This window comes from Gymnogyps californianus, chromosome 21 (genome assembly GCF_018139145.2).
Source record: "Gymnogyps californianus isolate 813 chromosome 21, ASM1813914v2, whole genome shotgun sequence".
In the NCBI taxonomy this organism is placed as follows: Eukaryota; Metazoa; Chordata; class Aves; order Accipitriformes; family Cathartidae; genus Gymnogyps; species Gymnogyps californianus.
Window position 1 is genome coordinate 6,453,338 of NC_059491.1, and position 27,720 is coordinate 6,481,057.

The 27,720-nt window shown below is 36.0% G+C and overlaps 1 protein-coding gene across 1 annotated transcript in view; it reads left to right on the forward strand.

Annotated features, from left to right (window-relative positions):
- The window catches only part of VPS13D (vacuolar protein sorting 13 homolog D), a 107,710-nt gene that overhangs the window by 24,036 nt on the left and 55,954 nt on the right, over positions 1 to 27,720 (forward strand). Inside the window, 26 exon segments of the mRNA XM_050909520.1 lie at positions 28 to 154; positions 1,059 to 1,239; positions 2,263 to 2,445; positions 5,060 to 5,279; positions 5,742 to 5,952; positions 6,089 to 6,260; positions 7,612 to 7,724; positions 8,254 to 8,463; positions 10,509 to 10,774; positions 10,952 to 11,085; positions 11,696 to 11,851; positions 12,446 to 12,671; positions 13,500 to 13,574; positions 14,300 to 14,506; positions 14,983 to 15,072; positions 16,095 to 16,235; positions 17,463 to 17,585; positions 18,229 to 18,303; positions 20,722 to 20,827; positions 21,172 to 21,324; positions 21,956 to 22,091; positions 23,109 to 23,156; positions 23,926 to 24,076; positions 24,718 to 24,928; positions 26,097 to 26,344; positions 27,019 to 27,210. Coding sequence (XP_050765477.1) covers positions 28 to 154; positions 1,059 to 1,239; positions 2,263 to 2,445; positions 5,060 to 5,279; positions 5,742 to 5,952; positions 6,089 to 6,260; positions 7,612 to 7,724; positions 8,254 to 8,463; positions 10,509 to 10,774; positions 10,952 to 11,085; positions 11,696 to 11,851; positions 12,446 to 12,671; positions 13,500 to 13,574; positions 14,300 to 14,506; positions 14,983 to 15,072; positions 16,095 to 16,235; positions 17,463 to 17,585; positions 18,229 to 18,303; positions 20,722 to 20,827; positions 21,172 to 21,324; positions 21,956 to 22,091; positions 23,109 to 23,156; positions 23,926 to 24,076; positions 24,718 to 24,928; positions 26,097 to 26,344; positions 27,019 to 27,210 — 4,155 coding nt within the window.

Genomic DNA, 27,720 nt, shown 5'->3' on the forward strand with positions numbered 1-27,720 from the left:
CCCAATTGTCTGTCTTTTGTTTTGCAGAGGGAGATTTAGCCCTGCAAGGAAGTATTGGAAGTCTGTCCTTAAGTGATCTTACAGCTCATGGAGAATTCTACAGAGAACGTTTCACTACAAGTGGTGAAGAAGCACTCATTTTCCAAGTCTATAAGTATGAATTTAAACTTCTTGTTATCGATATTGGCACCATTAACTCCCCACCCCTGAAAAAACCAAACCAAAACCCAAACCAACCCCAAAAGAACAAACCCACAACTGTCAGGTCTGCATGATTCTGCTTTGGATGTTTGTGACATATGAGACTTTGAACATTTTCAGTCATAAACTTACGATTTTTAACTTTTCTTTGTCCTGCAATGTATGTGGCTTATCAGGAAAAATACGTTTTTATTTCCCTGTAAAGCTGTTCTTGAAAGTATTTAGATGATAGTTTGTTCCTAGATAAAATAGTAGTTTTTTAAAAGTTGGAAGAAGTTTTCAACTGATGAAATAGATTTTCCATTGCTCCTTAATTTTCAAATTAAGGGTTTGCTTTTGTCATAGTGTGCTCTTGAAGTTCTTCTGCTTTGTGTAAAGCAATAGTTCTTATCCTGTGATGTTTCTTGGTTTTCCATCCCCTTCTCCACACACTAGAATTACTCAGATTAGAAATTATCCAAGTAATATTATGGAATTAATTTCAAATGTAACTGCACACTGATTCAGGGTTGCATCTACATATTATCATGCAGTAGAGTACTTGTCTTATAAGCCACTGTTCAGATGTATAAAATCACCAAAGGTGTATCTATTCGATGTAGAGTTTAGAGGTACGTTCCAAATGCAGAATTTTCCTCTCTGCTTAATTAAAACTCAGTAGCACTTAAGTATACGTAATTTAGAAATAATTAATATAAAGCCAATTTTTTCATATCTATAATTGAAATAGTTTTAATTATATACTGTGAACATCAGTTAAATCCTCTATATTATTATTTGGAATGCAAAAAAATGAATAGCACTATTTGTAAAATGTAGCTAAGATAGCTAAATTTTATTTTCAACCTTTATCATAGATATGGGAGGCAAGATCCGTTACTACAGAGAGAGTGTGATATTCGTGTCACTCTGCGAATGGCATCTGTTCAGTATGTGCATACTCAGCGTTTCCAGGCAGAGGTGGTGTCTTTCATCCAACATTTTACTCAGCTTCAGGATGTCTTGGGGCGGCAAAGAGCAGCAATTGAAGGACAAACAGTATGTCTGGGTGTTTTTCTGTTCTTTCCTAGCCTATTTTCAGAAGTTGAAATGCAGTATAAAATTTATGTTAATGCATCAACTCAGTGAGTTGAAATGATGGGAGGGTTTAGAGTTCTGATGTTAGCAGAGATTGCTCATACTCATCTTGTAGTTAAAAGACCTTATTTAGGACCATCCTGCTGCTGTTTGGAAGTGTAGAATACCACATTTGCACATTACTTAAAACTTTGGCACCTGGATCCTGCAGTATGCACTGATACAGGTGTTTTCCTATCTTTGTGATGCTGGACAGAAAGGGCTCAAGATTTTATCTTGCCTTTTTCTCCACTGTTCACCAGCTAGTTATAATACCTGAACAAGGAGAACCAAGTGAGAAGTCCTGTTCTACTCAAGTGTATGTCTTTGATTAAGTATGATGGCTGGTAGACTGAGAAAATCAGATGCTGAACTTCTGCACAATAGAGTATATAAATAATCATGCCAGTCATAGCCTATTTTGTACAAAACCTAATGTGGGAGCGATTAACATAGTTGATAGTAATAGTTGGTTTAAAAAGTTGCTTCTCATAATTGGAAGAAAGACAGTTAATACTTGCATATATTAAAATGCTTCATTGTGCATCAGTTAGGAAGTTTGAATCTGATTTTGAAGCATCTGTTCTAAATGATTTTTTTTTCCTTTTGTAAATAATTTTTCTTAAGTAATCTTTTCTTTAAGTAGTGAGCTGAGTAGTGTCTGTCATGCCTCTCAGTTCAGTGGTGACGATATGCTTCACTCCTGATTGCTGCACCTGTGCACAGCTGTGTGCTGTTTGCATCGTAGTCCTTTTTTAACTAGCCTTTATTCACCGCCTAAAACAAGAGTTTGAGGGTTTTTATTTTTGGTATAAAATTCTATCACATCTTAATCTTGTAAATCAAGGAGTAGTGTTCCTGAATTCAGTACTAATCAGTGTGAAATAATCGCCCACTTCCTGTATTTTTTAAAAATTTTTTTTAATGAATTTTTGCTCTTCCCAGGTAAGAGATAAAGCACAGCGAGCTTCCCGAGTTCTTCTTGATATTGAGGCTGGTGCTCCTGTTCTGCTTATACCCGAAAGCTCAAAGTCTAATAGTCTTATTGTAGCTAATCTTGGAAAACTGAAAGTCAAGAACAGATTTCTGTTTGCGGGTATGCCGGGTACTTTTTCATTAAAGAACAAGGTAAGAACATTACTTCTTAATTTAGCGGCTTGTGGTTTTTCTAGTTCTTGTGCATTTTATTTCTATATCAAAAAGGTAAACGATTCTTACATTTTACTTTATATATACACTTTGTACCACTAGTAGCTAAACAGTCCATGCCAGTGTACTGGGTAATCTTATGGATCTGGCCTGCTGCTGATTGTACCCAGCTGCTCCCTTCTGTGCCTGCACCTGGGCTTGCTTTCGGAGACCTTCAGGGCGGAGGGGAGACTGTGCTGTGGAACTCACTAGAACGGGCCTCGTTAGGAAGCAGGACCCAGCTGGGTGCACACCTGAATGTGGGAGCATAACGGGCTTTCAGCTAGCCCCGTTTGGTAGCTTCTTCAACTCTTCACGAAACAAAATTTCAACAGTGTGAGTAGCAGAAAATAGAGATCTGTATTGGCTGAGACTTGCTGGAACACACTGGAGAACAGAATTGGTTGTAATTTTTTTTTTTTTTCTTTTCTGCTCTTAATGAAACTGAGTGTATGTAGTTGCTTTGATTAGGTGAAACCTAATGAAAGGTTTCCAGTGAATGCTTGCACCTAGGGCTAGGCACAGGACAGGGAATAGTTGTTGTTGCTGTTGAGAGATGCAGCCACAAAATTTGGGGTAAGGAAGATCCAACTTGGATGGCTTTCTATATCTAACAAAATGGGTAGTTGTTCTGGGAACTGCCTAATCCCATTTTAAAGGGGGCTAGAAATTAGGTGGATTAAATTGCTGCAGCAGTTTTGTGGTGTGTCTGTTACCTCCATCTGATTTATATCTACCAATGTCTTTACTGTAAGAAAATACTGGATGGTAATGTTGAGTTGTCTTCTGTACTCTAGTGTGCTGACGTATTTAAAGGTTTGTAAGTGGTAGATTCCTAAATTAATGTTAGAAGTTAAAAGAATGGATGTGTGCATGGTAATTTTATTTCAACTTAAAAATACTGTGTTATGTAGCACTGTAGAAATTTGGGGGTTTGAAATGGGATCAGGTGGGGTTTTGGGTTTTTTTGTTTGTTTTGTTTTCATTTTTTCCTCTGTCCTATGTTTATTTTTGAGGATCGGATTTTACAAGGCAATGCATACAAGGATCCAGTTTTATTTGAGGTATTTCACATCTTTATAGCAGCGTTCAGGTGCTTCCCCATTCATTAAAAAAATTACGGAAATTTTCTTGTGGAATTTAGCACTTAAAAAGTTCCTTTATATGTTAAAAATGACGTTTCTGTTCTAAAGACTTTGCTGAATTCTGTAAGAATTTGATTTAAATTTGTTGTGGTGTGCTCTTTATGCATGTCTGAGGAGCTATTAATTTGGATTTATTGCATAAATTCATAGATTTATAGATGATGTGATGATTTTTCTTTGCATGTACTTTTCAGTCTTGTCTTTACAGTATAAAGATAAATGTTAATGTCTTCAAATTTTTAATCTTAAAATCCTTGATCATGGCTGCAATGAATTTTTCCAATGAATAATATTTAAAAACCACGTAAGGCAAGCAAGATTAATAATTAAAACTAGAAAGGAAAGTTTATGGGTAAGGATTGTACAGTGACATCAGAAGCTGGATACAGAAAGAAGGTGGGAAATTATAGTAACAATACTGCAGTCATGGGTAAAGTGAGCAATCCCGGAGTAAGGGGCAAGTGCATCTAAAGATAGATGATTGTTCTCTGGTAGGGCATGTGAAGCTGAGTAAAATTGAAACATGAGGTTAATAAATTTAAATCAGGACAGGCTAAATGAACCCTGAAATTGGCTTCGGAGTATAAAGGTACTGTGTAAACCTGTTCCACCAGACATATGTTTTTGGGAGAATAAATTCCAAATGTTGATGTGACTGTTTTACTAGCAAACTATACCCTTTGCAGCATCATGAAGGTGGAAAAGCTCATAAGATTTCCACTGAATACGTGGTAGTGGGGAAATGTCTGAAATGTTATACATCAATGAGCTTTTCTTTTTTCACCTGTGGGGATTTTAAGAAGGGTAGGGATTTATTCTGTCTTAAACTTAGCTACTGCAGAAAAATTTTGGGACACATTTCAGTATGAGGACTGAACTATTTAAAGTGGGTAAAATGATAACTTCATGTACAGAAATGTTTGTTCACATATTCTAATAAAATACTGAGTTGCTGACATGATCTTGCAGAAATAATGGCATATGTTGTTTTCATCATCTGAAGATGTTCTGAAAAACAGCTTTAAATATTTAACAATCTTTATTTTACAGAAATGCTTGATATCTTGACAGTCTTACCCCTCTATTTTGTATTAATTTCATTTACATGGGGTTTTTTTTGGTTTTGTGCAAAACCCACTGGTTTTGAATTAATTTCTCATTGAAAAGATTTCATAGCTTTTTTGATGATGTTGCTGAAATAAACTTTTTTTAAAAGAAAATGTTTTAATCTGCTGTTAAGGTTATAGGAAAAAAGTTTGGCCGTCTTTCTACAGTAAAAGATACTGCAACTCAAATAAAGTATTTAGTTTTTTGACAGGAATTTGTTGCAGCTTGAACCTTGGTGTATTGGTTCCTTAAAATTTAAATTAAAAATCTATTGTTAATTACAAAATTACTTTCATTAGCAGGATTCAGTTCAATTTTCATCTCCTTTGGGAACCCCGAAACATACCATGAAGAAAACAACAAGTGCTGATGAATCAAAAGTAGTGATGGAAGGATTGTTCATGAAAAAATCATCAGGAACAAACATTTCTAGGCTGAAGAGTGAGCCTATGCTGAATACATTGAGTAAGCAACAAGGGCAACAATCAAAGCTACCTATTGTACCAAACTCTGACAGCCCAGGTACGTGATAAATAGTAGAAACCCCATATAGCTCTTCTTTTTCCTTGTAAAATGATGCAGTGCAATTTTGCTTACATCTTATGTGACACTGAAAAAGTAAGGCTCTGGGTCTAAAGACTGTAGATTTAAAAAGAAATTACTTCTTAGTTTCAAGGTTGATTTTTGCAGCTTAAAGGATTAGGGAATTGTAGTTCAGTTTCTGGAAGAACAATCCTGCCATTTGGGCATGTTTTGAGATGCATATTGCAGACATGAGGAGTATAGTTGGACTCTGAATTGAGAGTTTACATATACCTGTGAATGAGCTTGGTATCTGGTAGTTACAGATATTGATGAGTGTGAATAGAAAAAATTTTAAAAAAAAGTCGGAATAACTTCCAGGAGAAACTAGATTTCTTTTTAAAGTAAGCTGCAGATTCTTTTTTTTTCTTTCTTAATGTGTTATCTCCTGTGCACTTGCAGAGGATCACATCTGCCTCTTAGACTGCATTGTGGTTGATCTGCAGGACATGGACATATTTGCTGCAGAAAGATATCAGAGAGAGTATTCAAAGGCTGTGGAAGATACTAGTGCGGACTTGAGCTTTCCATCCTACTTCGTGAGGCAGACAGGAGGAAGCCTATTAACAGAACCTTTCAGACTGAAGTTACAAGTAGAGAGAAACTTAGACAAGTGAGTTTATCTAAACAGGATCACTTTATGCTGTCAGCCTAAACCCAGTGTTTTAGATGCCTTTTATTGTATCTTAAAAGTATTGCCTGCTGTGTTAAAGCACCTTGAAATACTGAGGTTTTTTCCTTTGTTGTAGAGAGCTAAGTCATGCAGTTGCAGACATATCGATACATGGCAATCTGTCATCAGTCCATTGCTCTCTGGATTTGAATAAGTATAAACTGATACGCGGACTGCTGGAGAACAACCTTGGGGAGCCTATAGAAGAGTTCATGCGGCCTTACGATTTGCAGGATCCAAGAATTCATGTAAGAGGAAGCATATGCAGTTGAAATTCTGTCTTGAAATGTCTGGGGGTTTTGCTGATTAGGCTAAGTATCTGTTATTTTCTTGTAGTTTACCAGGTGGACTGGTAGATTTTAAAAAAAAAAGAGAAAATTTAGGGAGATGAACAGCAAAGGAACCTTTTTGTCTGTAGATACTCCTGTGAACTCAGGTTTGTCTCAGCAATACCATTGCCCTTTCAGGTGTGGCTTGCGATTGCTTCATGTTTCTGAGATTCTAATCTTTAGAAGAGACAGTGTGAGAAACAGCCATCATTGCCTGTATTTGTTAGTTCGTTTTAGGTCTGCTGAAATATATCAGTGGGGAAAAAAGTTAACAAATCTATGAAAACTGTACTTTTTTTTTTTCCTGAAGTATTTAAGCTGAGCTGCTATTGCAGTATAATACTGGTACATTAACAACCTTAAGATTTTTCCATTTGAATGGAGCTTTTTGGAGGGACTTGAAGGTTATCCTGTAATCACGTGCAGGGTGATGATTCCTTTCCCATGGTGTCTGTGACATTCCTAAAGATTTACGAGATTGTGGAATTACTTTGTGTTAAAAGCCCTCTTTTTGTCCTATAAATCTGAAAGAAGAATTTCAGTAATAAAAGCTTTACAGCAGAGCTGAGCCTTTTGGGTTTTTTTTGAGCAGGTTCTCAAGTATCACCTGTTTGGCTGTTGGCAAATACTATCCTTTCAGGAAGAGTGTGGGCAGCACCTAGAAATAATATTTATCCTTATTACTGGGAAGGGAAGTTGCTGAACAACATGTTTCCTCTTGATCTTGTGGGGCTTCTAAGCATTGTCTTATGTTGCACGACTGTAATCTTTGCTTAAGAAGCAAATATGTGACCACAGCAGGGGGAAAAAATGCTATGAAGCATCTAGGATTCTCTTTAAGAGAGGAAAAAATGGGTAAAGTTCTCCTAATACAAGTATGCTTTTCATGTCAGGCTTTTCACCTAAAACTTAAAAAAAAAAAAAAAAAAGTTTTAGAAATTACAAATCTGATTTAATAATAGAAGGTACCTGAGACAGTTTGAAAGAATTGTTGGCTGTTTGGTTTTTTGGGGGGGATGACGATGGCGACATTTTGTTTAAGAACACAGAAGGTATGGAACAGTAGTGTGAAAATGGATTAATAGACATTTTTCAAGTTGAAGGCTGCACTGTTGTGAAATGTAACTTTTCCCCAGCAATGGTTAATGAAACTTCTTGAAGGAGAAAGACACTACAGCTGTTTGCATTTGTCTGAAATTACAAAATTTAATTCAGGAATGAAAGTTAAACAGGTGCTCTTAAAAAGAATGTTGGTGTTTTCCACTTTCAGACAGTTTTGAGTGGAGAAGTGTATACTTCTATGTCGTTCCTCATTGACATGGTTAATGTGAGTCTGGAACTGATGGATCCAAAAGGAAAAGATGGACGCAGCTCTTTAGCCAGGTATGAATTTCCTTTTGTTCCTTATCCTTCATCTGAGAGATTATAGGACAGGAATTAACATAATACATGAAATCATGGTTTAATAATGCAGTGAAATAGAATTTCTTAATTAGAGTCCAAATTGAGAGTTTCAGCTGATCTGGACGATGAATGACACTGTTCGAAAGATACCATCTGTGTCTTTCAAGTTGTCCTTGAAACCACAGTTCAGTAATTGGCTGACTTGCCCAAGACAAATGGTATTCTAATTAAGAAAATATTGAGAGGTAATCTTAAAAAAACAGATTTCTGCTGTGCTGGTTTGGGTTTTTTTAATCCAAAAGGTTCTATATCTGTGGAAAATATTGTTCTATACAGTATAGATCTACTTTTTATCTCTGTGATATGAGATGTGATTATAGTTGTTTTAGAAAATACGTAAATGAAAGATATCAGCAGTATACCATGCATACTTTTAAAACAAGTGACTTCTAGACATAAATGAGCTACAAGACTCTTAAATGTATTGGTTTGCTTTTTATTCTCCTAGGTTTGATTTTAAGAAATCCAAGTTGCTTTTTGAAAGCTCTTCAAATGGAACAAAGTCTGTAAATTTGGTTTCTCATTCCATGATGGCATTTGACACACGTTATGCTGGACAGAAGTCTACTGCAGGCACACCGAATGTGTTTAATTGCATCTTCCAGTCATCAAAGAATACTAGTAGTCCAGGAGCAATCCAGATTGAATTGCACTTCAGGTTGGTAATTCTGGGATTTGTTTGTTTGTTTGTTTGTTTGTTTTTAATAATGACATACTTGATCAGTATTGTCTTGTTTTTAATACAGCTGTTATTAAAGTAGCTAAACTTGCTGGCATTGTATTTAAATCTGAAGACATTTTTGGGGTGGTTAGTGGTACTTGATAGATTGAAATCTGCAGTCATTAATTAACTGAAGGTTGTTGGATTTTTATTTATTTAATTTTTTTCCCTTCATTGCAATAAAATTTAACTTTGAATGTGTAATGAATTGGATGAAGTTCTGGCCTGTTAAAATCAGTAGTGCTTAAACCTTGATAAGTCTGGCCTATCGCTTGTATGCTTGCATAAAAACATACTATAGAATTTTTAATATCTGTTGTGCAAAAGCTGTTTTCCAGTAGGTGTCACACTTGCCTTTCTGAAAGAATCAAATAAATACAGAAATGGCACCTCTTTCAAAAAACAACCACTACATTCTCTTCTGTATTCTATCCTACCCTGTTTGTTTTTCCTTATCCAAATCTCTTGAAATGCTTAAAGGCATCACGGTGGATATCTGTTTTCTTCTAATTTAATATTGAAAATGGGAATAAAGTATAATGTCAATATTTACCTGTATCAGCATGGTGTTTTGTTGAGGGATGTTAACTAACAAAAAAGAGGGTGAAGTGAGATGACTAGAGATGTTGCTTTCACTTCTGATCAGGCTTACTGACCAAACTCAGCTTTTGAACTCTTTTATCAGTATGATACCTTCTGAAGCAGTTGCGGGAGTAACAGGGAAAAATTCTGTGGACTATTTTAGTCCAATAGAAAACCTTGAAGACGTTTGTTCGTAAATACCAAACGAACAAACTAGGCAATTGAGAGAAATTTGTTGCAAAGATTTGGATAATGCGTGATGGTTTTAAGTACTTAATAAATTTGTGTTCAGAAAGACACCAAGATTTTGATTTGAATAAAACTAAAACGCCATGGAATTTACCAAAAAAACCCAAACCCCAAACCACCAAGCAAAGGGTTTTCATGGGGCTGTTGATCCAGTATCTGCCTAGTTTGGAGGTTAGTTTGCACAGTATAGCCTAATCTGGTTTATGAGTGATAGTCTCAGGCATTTTCTTCCCAACTGTTGTGCTTTTAAATTTTAGCCACATAAGCATGTGTTACGTGTTTACTGGTGAGACCATCCTTGGCGCTAGATGCAAGCTTTTGCAGAGCTCAATGATAGTGTTATACTGGCTCGTGCCTTTTGGAAATATCCTGGAGAGCCAGGGAGGGTTAAAGGCTTTTACTATTGGAAGCAATGCAGGCAGGCTGCTTCTCACAAAGGAATTACAGTTCTTCAGAGATTTTATAGTTCAGAATGTGTTGGATATAAAATTGTTTCATGGTATTTAAGCACTTAGATTATTTTCCAGTTAGCATGACCAAATATAATTGGTATTCCAGATCATGAAGCCAAACACTTTTATCCCTCCTAGCCAGATATTCAAAATGTGATGCTAAAAGTTCAGTAAAGCTAGCATTTTTTCTGAATGACAAAGAAGCTTCCTGTGCTGCAAAATGCTGTCACGGTGTGAGAGGAAACACATTGTACATCTAAGCTTTTAGAAGGATATGGAGCCAGGTCTAAGTTTCACACGCAGTATGTTAGGTTTGATACTGAACAGATGTAAAATAATAATAAAAAGATCAGTTTTAAAATTTGAGACAAATTAATATTGAAAATGTAAATGTATTAACGGAGCTTTTACAAGTTAATTTCTTGTTACATAGTTTTTCAATTCATCTTTTGTATCATTACAGCTTAGCATTCACGCAGTTAAGATCTGTTGGGTTTCTGTCGGTACAGCAACTTGATGAATTTCAATCTGTTTAAATATATATATATATGTATTTTAAAGGCCAGACACTCTGTAAACTAAGCGTATCCCTATAAAGTTCCATATAGTTCTTACTTGCTAGATACTGATAGTTTTCTGCATCATTTTAAATATATGCAAGATGTAAAGTTTATATGTATGCTTTTCTCCTCTTAAAAGGTCTACTAAGGATTCCTCCAGTTTCACAGTTGTTCTGAACAATCTTCGTGTATTTCTAATATTTGACTGGTTGTTACTTGTTCATGACTTCTTATATACTCCTGGAGATACCAAAAAGCGGGAAAGTCACCCTTCTTCCCGGCAGCGAACTTATAGCAGTGAAACAACTGTAGTTCCAAAAACGGTGAAAAGTGGAGTAGTTACAAAACGTTCATCGCTACGTGTGTCTGCAGAAAAACAACTGGAAGTTAAGGTTAATGTGACAGGTAAATGTATTCTTCTCTAGTGCTTTTTTAGGAGCTTTTCTGATTAAAAGCCATGTGCTAGTGGAAAAACAGGTCCGTTAAAGGATGGAAAATCAAGAAACCTGCTACAAATGCTTAAAATACCTTAATGGTATATCCAATTGCCCTGTTTATTATTTGTCATTTTGTTTTGTTAAGGAACTGAATTTGTGGTCGTTGAAGACGTGTCTTGTTTCGATACCAATGCAATTATTTTGAAGGGGACTACTGTTCTCACTTACAAGCCCAAGTTGTTAGATCGTCCTTTCTCTGGTAGTTTGTTTGGCATTGAGGTAAGAAGAAATAAATTTGCTTTTGTAAAACATCTAAAATTAGAAGAGGGGATCTTTTGTGAGTATGAATTTTGAGTATGCAAAGTGATCCTTGTATCCTGTTCCGCAGAGTAGGAGCACAGCTGGAGTGCTGTGGCCAGTCTTGGGGAAACAGAGCTGAAGCAGCTCTGAACAACTGATAAGAGAGCAACAAGAACTCTCTGAATGGAGGGTTACATAATATATTGGGAAAGTTTAAAAGAACTCAGACCTCAGAAGAAGAGGCTGTGCAGAGATGTGGTAAATCCTAAATGGTTATTGTAGACCGAAGAACAAAGCATGTTCCATATCTGTGATAGAAGGAGTAGTGGACTTAAGCTTAGCAGTAAAGGGAATATTTGGTTGCATACCAGAATCTCTTTTCCTGAACCTACAGCATAGCTGGGCACTGGAATAAATCGTCTGGAAAGATTTTGGAATATCTGCTGTCTTCAAGTTTACGAAGGAATTGTCTGTAGAAAACAGTTCATGGCTATAGTTCATGTGATAGTGAGTCAGTCTCTGATTTCAAGGTTCTTGCCAGGCCTATTCTCTCGGTTCCTAATCTTTTGAAACCATTTGTAATTTTTAGGTTTTTTCATGCCGGTTAGGAAATGAGCAAGAGACCGCGCTGTCAATTATTGATCCAGTACAAATTCAGATGGAACTTGTTGGGAATGCTTCCTACCCAAGTGGTTCAGGACTGTTGGATGCTTTCAATAGTGAGGATTTTCCACCTATTCTAGAGGTAATGTTAAAGGCCTGAATAAAACTGTATGCAATAGAGAATACTAGATCATGATCTAGCACAGATCTTTTTATGCCCAAGGATTCAACAGAATACTTTCAAATGTGTAAGAAAAGAATAAGATAAATTTTTCCTGAAGTGGAAAAGGCAATGAAACAAGCATGCAGAAAACGCTCTTAGTGGTAATGAAGGAGTGATTTCTGGGATATATTCTAGAGATTAATAGTGGGGAAAAAAGTGGGCTGATAATGTAGACATGTTAGATAGTTACTAATACCTGAAAGAAAAAGGTTTATTTGCTGTATTTCATTGTTAGTGTTTATTAGAGGGGAAATCTGTTTAGAGACTTCTTTTTAGCATTATACCAAAGGAAAGCTTTTTTTTCCCTCTGATACATGGTTTTAATGCTTTTGGTTGTTGGTAAATAATAATAAGTTTGGTAATTTTATTACTGGAGCTTTAAAACAGTGCGGTCATTGGATTTTAATACTAAATTTTGTCTTCCTTTGGGAAAAGCTTTGTTAATATCCAACATACACAAGAAAAATATGTAGAAAAGGGTAACTGAATCTTATTTTTTAATTTTTCATTTAGATTCAGTTGCAAGCACTGGATATCAGACTGTCTTACAATGATGTTCAACTGTTCTTGGCAATTGCGAAGTCAATTCCTCAACAGACTAGTGCAGCTATGCCTGACTCAACTGTATCGATTGCTGAAAATACTGCTAATCCTTCCAGTTTAGCACTGGTGAATGAGACTTCTTCCTTGACACTTGAAAACAGAGAAATATCCAAACGTGTGTTGGATCCTGTTCTTGGTATGTTTTTAACCGTTGGAGTGAAGCCCTTTTTTATATATAAAGGAGGTTTTTGCAGGGTGAAGCTAGACTATATGCTGAACACAAAAGATGTTGATATCTTCATCATGTAAAACCCTTCATTGATTTGAATTATCTGATGATAGCATTATACTGATGATACTGTTTAAAGAAAAAAGTAGATTTTTATTGGTTTTTTTTCTGCTTGTAGTATGACAGTGGGTTGTTCTATAGTAAGTTCTATTTAGCATCGCTTGTCACTGTAAATCATCATGATGAAGTACTTCTTAGGTAGCAAAATTTTAAAGGGGGAGAGGGGCCACCTCTTCATTAAACTGACAGTGAAATGGAAACTGTCGTAATTGCTAGTTATCTCTTCATGTCTAACAGTCTTTTGTTTTGGTGACATTCCTTTTTTACAAACTAAAAATTTTGTGTGGTTGGAATCACTGCCTGACAATAATGAGGAAATACACACTGGTGAAAAAGGCTTTCTTCTCTGCTGCTGCACTTGAGAGTCATGTGGGGAGTTCAAAGTAAATAAGTAATTGTGAAGGGTTGGTTTACAAAAAAAAATTCAGTCCCAACTGAAATTTGTGGAGTACATTGGCTTCCTGTAAGAGAGTAACAATAGCCCATATATTCTAGAATGTAAACGTTATGGGCTGGGGGTTTGGTTTTCAGGGTTTTTTTGTAAAAGCAGTGCCTTTTCTACAGTTGCAATCTTAAACAAACCCCCGTTTTTCATACAGATATATCTTAATTTTAGAAATGAAAATCAGTAGATAACTGTCAAGGATTTATGACTGGTTAACTGTTCAATTACAGAGGTACAGCTAGCTCGCCTCCAGGAGTTGGGATTCGGCATGGAAGATTGTCGTAAAGCTCTTTTGATCTGCCAAGGTAACCTCAAATATTCTTAGTTGGCCTTGCAGATTGTTCATGTTACCTAACTTGCAATTAAGTAAAAACTTTCAGACTGTAAGGTAGCTGATGCACAGGCAGCATTTCCTTCTCTTCTTTACTTTGGTGCTGTGTTGGTATATAATCTTAAGCATTCTCATTTTTCTGTTCTACTACTGTGTAGAACCTACCCCCCAAAGATTCTTCTTGCCTTTTAGGATGTCATATGTGGGGTGTTTGAGTGTATTTTTGTTTGGGGGTTTGGGTTGGGTTTTTTCCTTTTATGATATACCTATTTCTTGCTATTATCCATCTCTTTCTCTTTAGAGCACGTGTTTTCATCTCTCCTTTTTTGAATCATGTATCTTACCTACTTTTACATGCAATACACGAAAAGATGAAGCTTCAACAGAAGTGATTCTTCTTCTTTAGCACTGTCATGTTTCCCACCTTATTTATAGGCATTCATAGTACTAATATAGATTTATATTATGTTGCCACTCTGTTTGCAAACTTCAAAACACATTTCTTATTCTTAGAAAATACCAATGTATTTATAATTTCTCATATTTATGTTATTAAATAGAACACATTCAACGTCCTGTTGGTGTCTTGCTGTGCTTCTTAAAAGAGAGGGAATTAGTCTGCTTCTGTATGTTTTTTAAATAAGTACATTTCATTGAGAAAGTAGATGATGATTGATTGGTTGTTTGGTTTTATCTAAGGTGACTTGAAAAAAGCAGCGAGTTGGTTATTTAAGAATGCTGAACCTTTGAAATCAGTTTCCCTGACCTCTTCTGGTCGAGATAGCCAGGGGATTGTGCCTTTTCAGTTCATCTCTGGAGTGGAAATAAAAGCGGAAAGTATATGCATTTGCTTTATTGATGACTGCATGGACTGTGACGTTCCCCTCGCTGAGTTAACCTTTTCACGTGAGTACCTTGTTTTGCTGAGTGAGTTGCATAAAATTACTGTCACTTACTGTGTATGTTCAGTACCATGCTCCGGTTTCTTAGGACTTGTGAAATTTCAACTGACAGTGTTTTGGTGGTAGTGGTTGTTGTGTGGGGTTTTGGGATTTTTGGGGTTTGTTTTGTTTTGGTTTTAGTTTTTGTGTGTTTTAAGTTTTGTGTTTAAGGAGATTACAGTCTTTGTAGGGTTAAGATTCTGGTTTCCCCTTTATACATCACATAACAAATGGAATCTGTCCTGAGCAGAACCCTAGGGAGGCTCCGTATTGTAAAGCATGGCTGTCTGTAACTATTATTTGAAGAGTATTATGGTATGCTTTTTGTACCATTTCAATTTAAAAGACAAGACAAAACCTTCCATTGCTTACTTAGCAGTTCACGAAATCAGGAAACTTGATTGTTTTGCGTTAGTATAACATTCACTTTTTTTTTTGCAGGTTTGAATTTTCTCCAACATTTGAGAGCCAACCCTGAAGGCTACGCTCATTTTACCCTCTCTGGAGATTATTACAATCGTGAGCTTTCAGGTGAAATAGTGGGGGGGTTGTAGTTTTTTTTATTTAAGTTTAGGAAAGCAGCCTTGCCTGCTACAGTAGCCTGAAATTCACCCAACATGAAATGCATATAAGGGAATGTGAAAGGCTGACTTTTGTGATCGCGCGCGCGTGTGTGTGTGTGCGCACGTGTGTGTGAACATATGATCCTAGACAAGATATCCTAACTTGATATCAGATGGAGGGATGTGGAAAGTAGAGATGTTGCCGATGTGAAAGGTGCACTGAAGTTTTCAAATGTAATTGTGTAAAAAGGTTATCCAAGAACATGACAGTTACATAACTAGCTGTCTCTGTATTCGCTTCTCTTTTTGATGCATTCAGTTTGTTACTTATTTCAGGAAGGAAAAGCACGTGAGGGTAGGCGATTAGGCTGAAGACCACGGATTAACATAAGACCATCATAATTTATATTTTAGATATAAAAAAGCAAGTTATGCCTCAATACAGGTCAGACACTGACAAAAGTAATCTAGTTGTGTGTTTTCTCTGAATTGAGAAACTAAATTTTCTGTTATAAAATTGGTGACAACAATCTCAGGAATTATCTGTCAAGAACAAGGTAGTTTTTTTGTTTTTAAAAATACGTAGGGTGGTTTTTTTAAATAGCTTTTAGACCTTTGTCTTTTGTGATACTGAATAGTAGGCCAATTTATGTATAATTGTGTGAAAATCATTTTCAAAACTCTTTCAGAGAACTTAGTTCCAGCTAACTTTAATATGAAGCTGTAATTGCCTTCTAATGCTTTCCTTGGAATTAAGGTATTTCTGCAAGACCCTACATATAGTACACACTGGTTCAAATGAAGGAGCTGGAGCAACTTTTTATTAGCTAGTAAATTAAATCTGTAGGCTTACAAGTTCATCTTGAACGCAGATTGAAAGTAAAGGATGTCATTATTAAAGTTGCATTATTAAATACTTAGATATGTAAACAGCATTCCAATGTGGCCTTCAAATGTGTAATACATGTGACATTTTCTGTTTGTTCTCAGGCTGGGAGCCATTTATTGAGCCATGGCCATGTTCAGTTTCTTGGCAACGACAAGCTTCAAGCCGCCTCCACCCTTCCCGACTGAAGCTGGAAGTAAAGGCTAAACACCGTTTGGATATAAACATTACCTCTGTCTTCATAGGTATGTAGGAATGTTCCCTGAGAGCATCACTATACAGTCTAATTTGCACTGTACTGAAAATGACAGACATTTCTAATTGAGTCCTGCTGGTGTCCCATAGATGGAGGGAGGGAGATTTGGCACGAGTCCCTACATACTTCACATGATATTGTACACAGGTGTGCATTTAGGCAGCCTGTATTTTATCAGATATTGTGAAAGTGTAAGGACATGAGCTACATATTTTAGAGGTTAGTAGGAATTCTTTCTCTGGTCATATCAATTCTATCAAATTCATATGTTATTTGAAATTTATTTTTAATCAGAAACAGGCTTTCATCTAAAGCTTTCCATACTTTGCAGCACTTAAAAATATTTTGATAAGCTCGTCATTTTTCCGTACATTGACAGGTGTAGTGGGGAGCTACTCATTTCAGTTCTGCAGTCTCTGAAAACCTGAGCTGTCAATTCTCACCTCAGGAAATCAAAATATTTTGTTCATCATTAACTCAAACTTCATGTAAGCTTCTGTGTTGTGAGACTGTGATTGCGTGCATTTCCCAGAAATATTGTTGCTTATTCTGTATGCAAATCTGAATAATTTGGTGGTCATAATAAAAAAATGTAAATGGCTGAGCTTGCAAATGTAAGAGAAGAGCCTTCCTTGTTCCTTGAATATTCATTCCTTTCTCCTGCAAGGCCTGTGGGGCTGGCAGAAAGAGGGAGCCAAGGTGGGAGGAAAAGAAGCAACTCAGTGATTCCTAAGAGTTCCCACCATGCTTTTTAATACTAGCAATAACAAGTAGCAAGGCTAGTTTACGATTAATACTGTGCCAGAGGACTCCATTGGTGTCGTGACATTTATGCAGGAATGTGCATGTACCTCTTAAAAAGAAAAAAAAAAAAATATTAGAAACTGCTTCTAACATGAAAATATCTAAGGTTAATTGCCTCCTCGGGGAGAGCTCTTATATTGCTACAGGGGTACCTTAAGAACATGGAATTCCACTGAAAATTTAAAAAAAAAAAAGTCTTAAGAATATAAAAATACTTGTTTTTGAAGACACTGCTGTGATTTCATGAGCTGTTGTTTGTCTTTTACTTAAGTGGCTCATAGAAAAAGTAGTGAAGTAAAACTTCTGCCATTAAAGTGGAGTAACTTTAGTGTTATGAATTTAACATAGTTTTCAGTTACTTTGCTTACTGCTACCTTGGAGACAATTACTGCCTATGCTTATATTCCTCTAGAACAATACACATGTACCAAACAGTCATGGATGGAAGATTACTGTAAACAGGACAAAGAAGTGAATGTAATCAGTTCAGAAGACTGGATGGGTTCTTCGGTGGATCCACCATGTTTTGGGCAGAGTATGATACTCATTAATCACACTTTATTTGAAACAGTCCTGACATACAGAGTCATCTGTCTAATGTATTAGAAACATAAGTATTTTATCTTCATAGCATACGATGAATTGTTAGAGGTATTTGGCAAAAAAGACAAAAATGCTATTTTCTGTTCAATTGTGTTCAGTTCTTTAAAAGCAAAAACCTTTCTGGCTACTTAGCTTTGAATGAGAACTTTGCACTGCTTGTTCTCCTTCCTTTTTTTGTCATGCTTTCTCATTTAATGAGTGACTGTCCTGTCAAAAGATTAAATAAGAGTGTTGAGTTTAGGGTGTGTGCAGTTCAGAGGTGATCTTTTTCTTTCTGTACCCCCAAAGACCTAAATGACTGAGTTTCTGGAAAAAATGCTGTTACATTTGTGAAACAATTCTCTAAGTAATAGCTCTTGATACGTGGCAGGTCTTTTCAGCTTCTTTTCTCCCAGTGTTACTTCTGGAAGAAATTTTAGCAATTCAAATGCCAGCTTAGCCTAAGCAAATGGGTAGAGACTCATACACTGCGTGATGCCAACTGTCTGTATCTTTCCTGATGCATGATGGGGAAGAGTCTACCTGTATTTGTGTGTTTTTTCTTACCTGCTAACTTTGTCTTTCCTGTCTGCCAGGCCTTCCTCTTGTCTACCTTAGAACTAGGAGTACAGCCAGTTTGACTAACCTAGAGCATCAAATCTATGCTAGAGGTACTGTATAGCAGAGAGAGACAAAAAGGGTTTTTTCTTCTTTGGAGGGCTCTTGTACAATAAATGCTGTGTTGTGTATGTGACTTGCTGGTAGATAGGCCTCTATATTTAAAACAAACAAACAAAAAATCCCAAACCAAAAAACATAACAGCTACTTTGCTTTTAAGCTGCTTAACTTAGTATTTCATGCTGTCTTTCTCTTCTGTTCCTCTCTGGGCCCTTCAGGAAAGAAGGGAGAAGCATAACTAATCCTATATAGGAAGACTGTCTTTTTGAGGAAGGTTATATGAATTGTTGACTATTCAATGTCCCTTTTCTAGAGAGACAGTATAGTGTGATTAAAAATAGCATAATAAAATCACAAGATTTTATTTTATATTCTAAAAATATCCACAGTATGCTCAATATATATACTTATGCTTGATTCAGCATGTATATTTAGCTCCTTAAAACTTTAAGATGCCTTCAAGAAGGAACAATCTGTTTTCAATAAGCCTTAGGAAGTAAGGCATTCCTAATAAGTATCTTGTTAATTTGTTTTATGTTTGACAATACGGTCTTTGGGCAAAACCATCCAGTTTAAAGTAAGATTTTTTAATTTTTGACATTATGGAAGACAAAACAGCACACTTGATAAATATGTTGCCCCTGTAGAAAAGTTGCTGAATGGGAAGACAGAAAGCTTTCTATAAATCTACATCTGTGGCCCATTCAGACTGCCCCTTAGAAACCTTTTCTCTGAGTGGTTGCAGACAGTTCATAGATGTTTTAAAAAAACCCCAAAAATGGAAAAAGATAGAAGGATTTATTTTTGTAAGGTATTTTTCAGGAAGTTTTTTTTTGTGGAAAAATCAAACAAACCTCTTAATATTTATTGCTTGGCTTTTGGTGGGTGTTGCAAATAAATTACTAAATGAATTATGAAAAAAACCTCATTGTAATCGTAGTCTTTATTTTCAGGCAGTAGTCTCAAAATGCAACTTTTACTTTATGTTTGCTTTTAAAAATCAGGCCATAGTCCCAAAAATTCTTTTTTAAACGTCTCAAAAAATAATTTGTCAATCGATTAAATGCCAGAGTAAAAGTTCATTTGGCTTCTAGTCTGTAATTTTGTAGAACCTGGGCTAGCCAAAAAAATGTGTAAAGTCAAGCTCAACACTAAAAAGATTGTTTTATTTGCAGTTGGCAAAAATCAGAGGTTTTGTTTTCAAGAATTTAATCTTCTTGCCATTTAATTGGAAAGAACTTTCTCTGTAAGCTTTAGAGAGATCAGATTTAAGTCTCCACTGACAATGTAAGATATATAGGAATTTTTTGTTATTGATTTGGAAGGAAGTTGTATGCGATCATCAGTAACTCCTTCAAAAACTTACCTACCCACCCCATGTTACCCCTTCTTGCCTCTGTAAACCTGTGCTTAAGTTATTCCTAATCAGACACATGTTGTGGTGGGATGAATAGGTCTCAGAACATGAAGTACTTGAACTTGCTATCAGTCAGCCTTTGGAGTGACTGCAGATAAATTCTGTGGAATAGATTTCATTTGTCTTACCTTTTCTTTAAGCAGCTGATTTATTGTGTGTGCCTTCTTTCTACTTCTCTTATACAAAAAGATGTATGTATTTAGGTAGCAGCCATTTATCTTCCTTTTTAAGTAAGTTAATGGAATTTGACAAGGTTTTTTTTTCTGTCCAAACACAGTAAGTATTTTCACAGATATGATGTACTGCAGTATGGAAGATGAGAGTAACACATGTGTGCTTGTTAGTAATACATGCTTGAAAAAAGTCAAACATGGTAGGTGAAGTTTCTTCTGGGGTTTTGCTGTCCCAGCATTTTAACAAAACCAGATTACCTTTGGTTGCATTCCAATTATTTTTCATGCTTTGTTTTAGTAAGCTTCATCCTGTATAGGAAAATATTTCTACTTGTTCAGTCTTTGAGGACAAAAGTCCCATTTAAAGGGGGTACTGGATAATCCTGTATTCATCATGTTAAATAGAACATAAATCTTAATTATAAGTGAATATGTGTTTAATACTTTATGAGCATTTGGATGTACATGAAAAGTTACTGATTACGATTGGGTTTTTACTTAGGTTTTCTACATGTTAGTTATAACTGGAGGCATAGTATTTTATAAGACTTGATATGAAGAAACAAAAGGACATGTAGATTAAGCTCAGTTCCTGGGGGGGTTGATGTAGGGGAAGACTTTCTGTTTGCTTTGTACCATTTCTGTAATAGTTACTAAATTTTTAATTTTTTTTTAGTAATGGGTTATCCTGTTTCTTCGATCTGTTTTTCTTTAGTTAGTGCAGGTTGTGGTTCTCCAGCCATTGTGTCTCATCCTACATTAGCATCTGATGAATGCTTCTCTCACAAGCATTTAGACAAATCTTTATTCTGTTTTATAGCTGAAATGAAGACTCCAAAACGTAGGCAGCCATTTGTCCCGTTTGCTCTAAGAAATCATACTGGATGCACTCTGTGGTTTGCTACCCTAACTACAACACCCACCCGGTAAGAAGCTGTTGTGGGATCACTTTGACAATATTTGTCTGGCTTCTCTAACATGTCAGCCAAACCCCATTGTTTTCAGTGCTTTTGTTTTCTTGCAGAGAAACATAGGCAACTCCCAGTCTTTCTCAGTTAAGAGCCTTTTCTTTGACAATGAGATAGTTTTACTACTAAAAAAAAGATTTGTTTTTTCCAAGAGGCCCAACAGAATTTGAAGACTGGTCAGATACATTCATGATGTATGTGTGTTTACTGCAGGACTTCTATAGACTGAGGCAGACTGAAAAGAACTGTTACTTGAAGTAGTCATTTTGTCAGTTTGTAAAATGATGTGATTCTCTTCACAGAGCTGCACTGTCTCACAGTGGGAGTCCAGGTGTTGTTCCTGAGGAAAACGGGACATTGCTGGGTGATGCCCATAATGTCAGTGAATGGCAAGAAGTTATCACTGGGGAAGAGATTCCATTTGAGTTTGAAGCCAGAGGGAAACTCAGACACAGGTGAAGGGACCAGGCTGTGAGATGTGTTTTGACACACTCATATATGGAACACATAGGATCATAGTTGTGAGGACACTAGCAGATGTTAAATAAAAAGTGGATATTTTTTAAAATCTCCTGCTGATGTTTTGTTTTTAAATATTTAAAACTCATGTATAGAGTGAAATTATCAGTTGTCTAGTAAGCAGCATATATTGCTATTGGTGGCAGCCGTTCCTAGATGTCAGTTGGATCATTATAAGCTTTTAGAAAGACTTAGCGGCCTCAATTACAAATCATATGTCCTTTATTCTAAAGGACTGCAGGGGGGGTGCGTTGGTTGTTGAGCATAAGTGTTATCAGTGTTAAGAACTAGAAGAACTTCTTAACAAATATGTAGCATGCTTTTATTTTTGCTTATATGACATAGTTGTACTTCTGTATGTTCATGAGGGAAGGTGGAACAATTGAACAGACGTAAAATCAGGCCCATCTTTATCCATGAAATGCAAAAACTCTTGAGACTTTTTTTTTTTAAAATGCTTCAGTGAGATTTTTTTCAGAATCCAGAGGGTGTCCTTGATTTGAACTGTTTGGCATTTACACTGTATAATAATGCTTAATAGTAATTTAACTTGATCTAACCTGGTAGGCACACACATGATCTAAGAATTCATCAGTTGCAAGTGAGAGTAAATGGCTGGGAAGAAGTCAGTCCAGTATCTGTAGACAAAGTTGGAACTTTTTTCCGATATGCTGCACCGGATAAGAACTCATCCTCTTCTACTGTAAGTTCTGATTTTGAGTGTTAGTTTTAATAGAATATGTAGTTTGACAGTAATGATGTCTCCAAGATTTTGATCTTAAAGCAGCTGCTGTGCGAGATTGTCCTCTTTCCAGTTAGCTTGGATTAGGAGAGTTTAGAGATGCTGGGTTCCTAACTGGCAATTTTATGCGTAACAAAAACACAGAGTAGTCAGCAGTTAGTCTGCGCTTAGCAGTCAGAGCTTCCAGTGACAGAATTAATGTATTAGTGACAGTGTCGTGGACTCATGGAGATTGAGCTTTAAATCAGCACAGCATTTCAGCAGCTATTTTTATTTCTTCTATTGCAGGAATGCTTTTCATATGTTTAATTTACGTAAAATAAACAACACTGGCAATTTCCTGTAAGCCAAGAGATTGTTGAAATATGTGGCTGCTTAGACAAAATGTACTTGTCAGGAAGGAAAAATGCAGTTGTAATAATCAGCAGGCTGGCAGTTGGTGGTTGAGGCTCAATGATAAAAATGATCTTGTGGATTTTGAAACTAGTTAAGTTTTGAGACTAGCTACTGAAAATTGCTGAGCACTGGAGAAATTGGAAGTTGAGATCTTTTTGGTATAAAACAGGATTAGAATTTAATTTCATGATACTACTGACAACAGCCAGTAGTCTCTTATTTGAATCGTTTCTGATGTTTTCATATTGAAGCACAAAAAGCATCATCTCTCTCTGTAACTTGATCCTTGAAGGAAAAGGATGGAAATTAATGAGAATTGCTGTTCAGGAACATCTTCTGTAGCTTTTTTCTTTTTTTTTTCAACAAACCTTCTTCCTTCAGCTTCATTTCTTTTTAAAGCAATATTACAAACAGGTTTTGCTAATATAGTTCTGACATGTTTTCCATGCTCTGTTGAAGATCAGAAACACAAAGTGATGAAAGTATTTAGTTTATTCTTCTGTAGTAATGTTCTGTATTACAACTGAGAGTAATATCTTAAAAGTTGAACAACTTTAACTTTCTTGTTTACTTTTCTCCCAGCTTGGAAGCCCAATAAGTAGAACAAATATAATACATCCACAAGTCTATGTGAGTATATATTTTCATTTTTTTGAGAGCTACTTAAATAAGAACAGGATAATTCTACAAGCGAACTGGCTTTTCCATCCTTCTAGAACCTTTTCAATAGAAAGGAAACAAAAGTCAAGCAAACAAAACAAACTTTCAAATCAGAACAAATATTTAACATGACTTACCATTCCTCACCAGTGTAAATGGTTGTTTGAAGAATGGGTCTTAAATTCCAGTATGTGAATTCCAGCATGCGAGCCCATATAAAATGTGGTTTTCAGGATCGAAGTGGCAGTGACTTTGTGTAATGTAGGAGATAAAACACCACAGTAGAAGGGCAGCTAAGAGTGAAGAAAGTATGAATATTTTAAGAAAGCTCCACCTTATTTTTTAGTTTTGACAGATAGGAATGATGAGTGACCGTTAATTATATGAGGCTTGGAGTTCAAACTCCATGAATTTATAAAATAATGTAATAGTGAGACAGTGTATGAAGTTGCTTTTAGCATCTGTATTGCTCTTATTTGAACTTGCATCGTTTTGAAAAAGATAATGGAGTTAGTAGTATTTAGAATTGCTTTCTCATAGTTAATTTTATTGTGTTTTGAGGAGGAGGTACAGGATTATAAATCACTATTATGAAACTATACATACGCCTTCGGTGTTGCACGTGGTTGGACTCAGTTGGCAGGTTTTTACTCCAGCAGTTACTGCCTCAAAATTGAGGTGTCCCTCTTCTAGATATAATCATTACCTGAGCTTTTTAATGCTTTTAAATATCTTCCAGTTTTCTTCATTGCCTCCAGTTCGTGTGGTATTTGAAGTTACCATGGAAGGTAGCGCTCGGAAAGTGATAACAGTGCGCTCAGCCTTGATTGTGAAGAACAAGCTGGAAACACCAATGGAACTAAGACTAGATAGTCCTTCTGCTCCTGACAGTAAGTGTTGTATATTCGTTCCATACTATGGGGAATCTTTAGCTTCCTCCCCAAGAAGATTCACCACTGTTGCTAATGGTTGACAACAAAGTAGACTTGCCTGGAGGGGAAATGGATAATGTTAAGAAGAAAATGATCAGCAAGGTAAGCTAGAGAACCCAGTAGGATTTTTGCTTATTGTTCAGGTAAACAGGGAAAGCTGAGACTCTGTAAAGACTGAGTCTTGTTTCTGTATGTAGCATGTTGTATCTTTTAGCAGTAGTCTAGAAAGTTTTGGGTGTTAGCATGCGAAGGTGCAATCTAGAAATGTAGTGATACATTGATAATGTACCCAAAATGTAATGAATGAGGTCTTTTTGAAATAAGCATTTTCACTAAAGCATCCAAGGAAAAAGAACTTGAATTGCAGCAAGTTTTTAGTCTGTTCCCAGTTTCAGATACACACCTAAATTTGTCTGCTGCCAGATTGTTAATAGGGCTTAAAACAACAGGTTGGTGTTTGAAACATACATAAAGTAGCTAGTGTTTTGCATCAAAACAAAACGTGGTGCTTCAAAAATTTGAGACTTACTGTTTGAAAACTATATGCTTTTCAGTAAAGGAGCCTGTTTTGATATATGTTTTTTCTTCTCTGGTTGCAGAACCTGTAGTTCTTCCAGCAGTTATGCCAGGAGATTCCTTTGCTATTCCATTACATCTTACATCTTGGCGTTTGCAAGCCAGGCCAAAAGGAATGGGAGTCTTTTTCTGTAAGGCTCCAATTCATTGGACTAATGTTCAGAAGACAGCAGAAGTATGTAGCAGCAAGCGAGAGTGTCATTCAATGGAGTCTGAAATTAGCCGATTTTTCAGGTAATTAAGACCTAGTTATGTTTCTGTAAGCTGTGTTATCTTCTTCTGATAAATGAAATACTGTGAAAGTAAATAACAGGAAAGAAGATACTTAGAGATGAAAGCTTTGCAGTTTAATGGGATGTTTTGTTTGGTCTGTTGAATAATGAGAAAGCATTGAAGCGTAACTGCTGTATTTCTGCAGGGCTCCTTGAAGCCCCTTTGACAGTGCCTGTTAGCAAATGTCTGCGAATACAAAGTAAGCACACTATTAATATTTATTGTAAAAAAGAGAAGATTAGAAAATACAATGTGGACTTAAGTTAAATTATCTAGTCTGTTGCACTGAGAATAATGACTGGTTTGCCATAGTGTGTTCGCAGATACTCATTCTTTGTCCTGAATGTCCTGTACTCTGTTCTAAGCCCAAAAATGTCACTGCATAGTGAGGACTTAATGGAATTTTGTAGTTATCTGATAGGATGGATTTAGGGATGCTCTCAATTTAGGAAATACTAGAATAGAGATTATGGAAGCTGTTTTAGGAAATTACCTTGGCATACCATATAGTTACCACTGTGTGTGAGTTCCATAGTTCATTTCTTAATATGCTGGTTTTGAACATATCACAGGGAGGAAAATTAACAAATTATTTGAAATGAAAGTTTACTTACTCAATTTTTTACCTTAACTAATGAAAAACTGAAGTGTCAGGTAGCCAAAGCAAAGATATATCTACGGGGAAGAAGGACATGTTCAGCATTTATGTTTAAGAACATGATTATAGTTTAGTTTAATAGTTCAAATCTCTTTTTAGTAATAACATGTTTAGTTGATAACATGTTTCTGTGAGTTTATGGAATTTGATTTTAAAGCTGATAATCTGTAAAAGCAGTTTTCTGCTAGGTCTCTGAACAGACGAGGTTTTTTGAGTGACTAAATTAATTCTTTCATTAAAATGAGGAAACTCCTGTTGTTTTAATGTTAGACATAAATACAAAATACCTTATAATCAAACTCCAAAGTGATTAGGTAGAGAACAATTCTAAATGCTGGTTTTGCTATCAGTCCTGAAGTTAGAGCATGTTGTGGGATTTAGTGCAATAAACAAAGACAGGGTTCAATTATTCCGTCAAGTTCATTGAGTTCTCACATACGTCTGCCTTCTCACATACGTCTGCCTTCACAGGTTTTGTGTGGCTATAAAGAAAGAAAATTATCCGGATTACATGCCTTCCAACATATTTTCTGACAGCGCTAAACAGATTTTCAGACAGCCTGGGCATACTATTTATCTGTTGCCAACGGTGGTAATCTGTAACTTGCTACCTTGTGAACTCGAGTTCTATGTTAAAGGAATGCCAATTAATGGGACGTTAAAACCTGGCAAAGAGGCAGCATTGCACACAGCTGATACATCCCAGAACATTGAGCTTGGTAAGGTTCTTTTTCGGATACCACTTTCTGATCCTCCTAGAGGAGTACCTCAGTATAACTGTTTCCTGTACAAGGAACTATGGTGCAAGAATGGAAAGATTAAAAAATTGAAAGCATTTATATGATTATTTCATTGGGTTGCAGGGATTCCTATAGTTAATAACCAAGTGCACGCATCCAAAAAAAAAACTAATATTGCCATCATTCCCTCAAATCTGTCAGCTGTCTTGGTCTGTTCCTTATTTGGCTCTTTTCTTGTTTTCCTGAGACTGGAAACAGTGGAAACTGGAGAGAACAGTGATAAAGAAGGGAATAAATCAAATAAGTTCCCAACGTTTTGGGTGGTTTTGCTGTTTTCTTTCTGACAGAAAAAGTTGGTATTGAGAGTACGTATGGAATTATTCAACACTGGCTGGACTTCTGATGCCTAAGGCAGTAATCAGCCCTAAGCAGGGCTGATTTACAGAACTTTTTTTTCTGTTTGTGACTTAAATAGAGGCATTTCTTCATGAGGTCAGAGGTTACTACACTGGGCAGATTTAAAAGTTAATCTGGGTAAGCTATATGAAATATTCAGAAAGATCAAGCCATATGAAACACCAACCTGTATGCTTATCAGAAACTAATGTTTCTGTGTGGGTGATGTTTGGTTTGGTTTGGTTTGGTTTTCGTAGGGGTACTGCTAGAAAACTTCCCGATCTGCAAAGAGCTGTTGATTCCTCCTGGGACACAAAACTATATGGTGCGGATGCGATTGTATGATGTCAACAAACGACTGCTAAATTTGACCATAAGGATTGTATGTCGTGCTGAAGGTTCTCTAAAAATACTAATTTCAGCACCTTATTGGTTAATCAACAAAACAGGTAAGTTTACAGTATTTTCTTTCATAGGTGTAATCATGAACTGGGAAATAAAGATTTCAGGCAGTGTTTTGATTTGCTTTCTAGCCAAACAGAGCTTTTAAACACTACTTAAGAGGAATTAAAGTTGCAGGAATTCTTTTTTTTTTTTTTTTTTTTTAATACAGTGCCAGCAGCTATCGTTTGATGAATGTTATAGCAGATAACTTAGACATTTTAGCTGGTACATTGCAGATTTTCAAACATGAGCTATTGTACCTCTAAATAAATCAACATAGATTAGACCACTGTTAAAATCGTGGTTTTCAAAGACTGAAATGCCTTGAGAAAGCAACAGGTCTAAATTGCAGTTATTCTATGTTAACATCCATTGGCACTTTCAGAGCTACAAGAACTCCTTTTCTGCGTGGACCAGACTCCGTGGCTCGCAGCTATTAATAGGTCTAGCTGTTAAACAGGTTAGACTGAGAATGAGAGGGAGAATGTATGCAGACTAATGGCTAATATTACAAC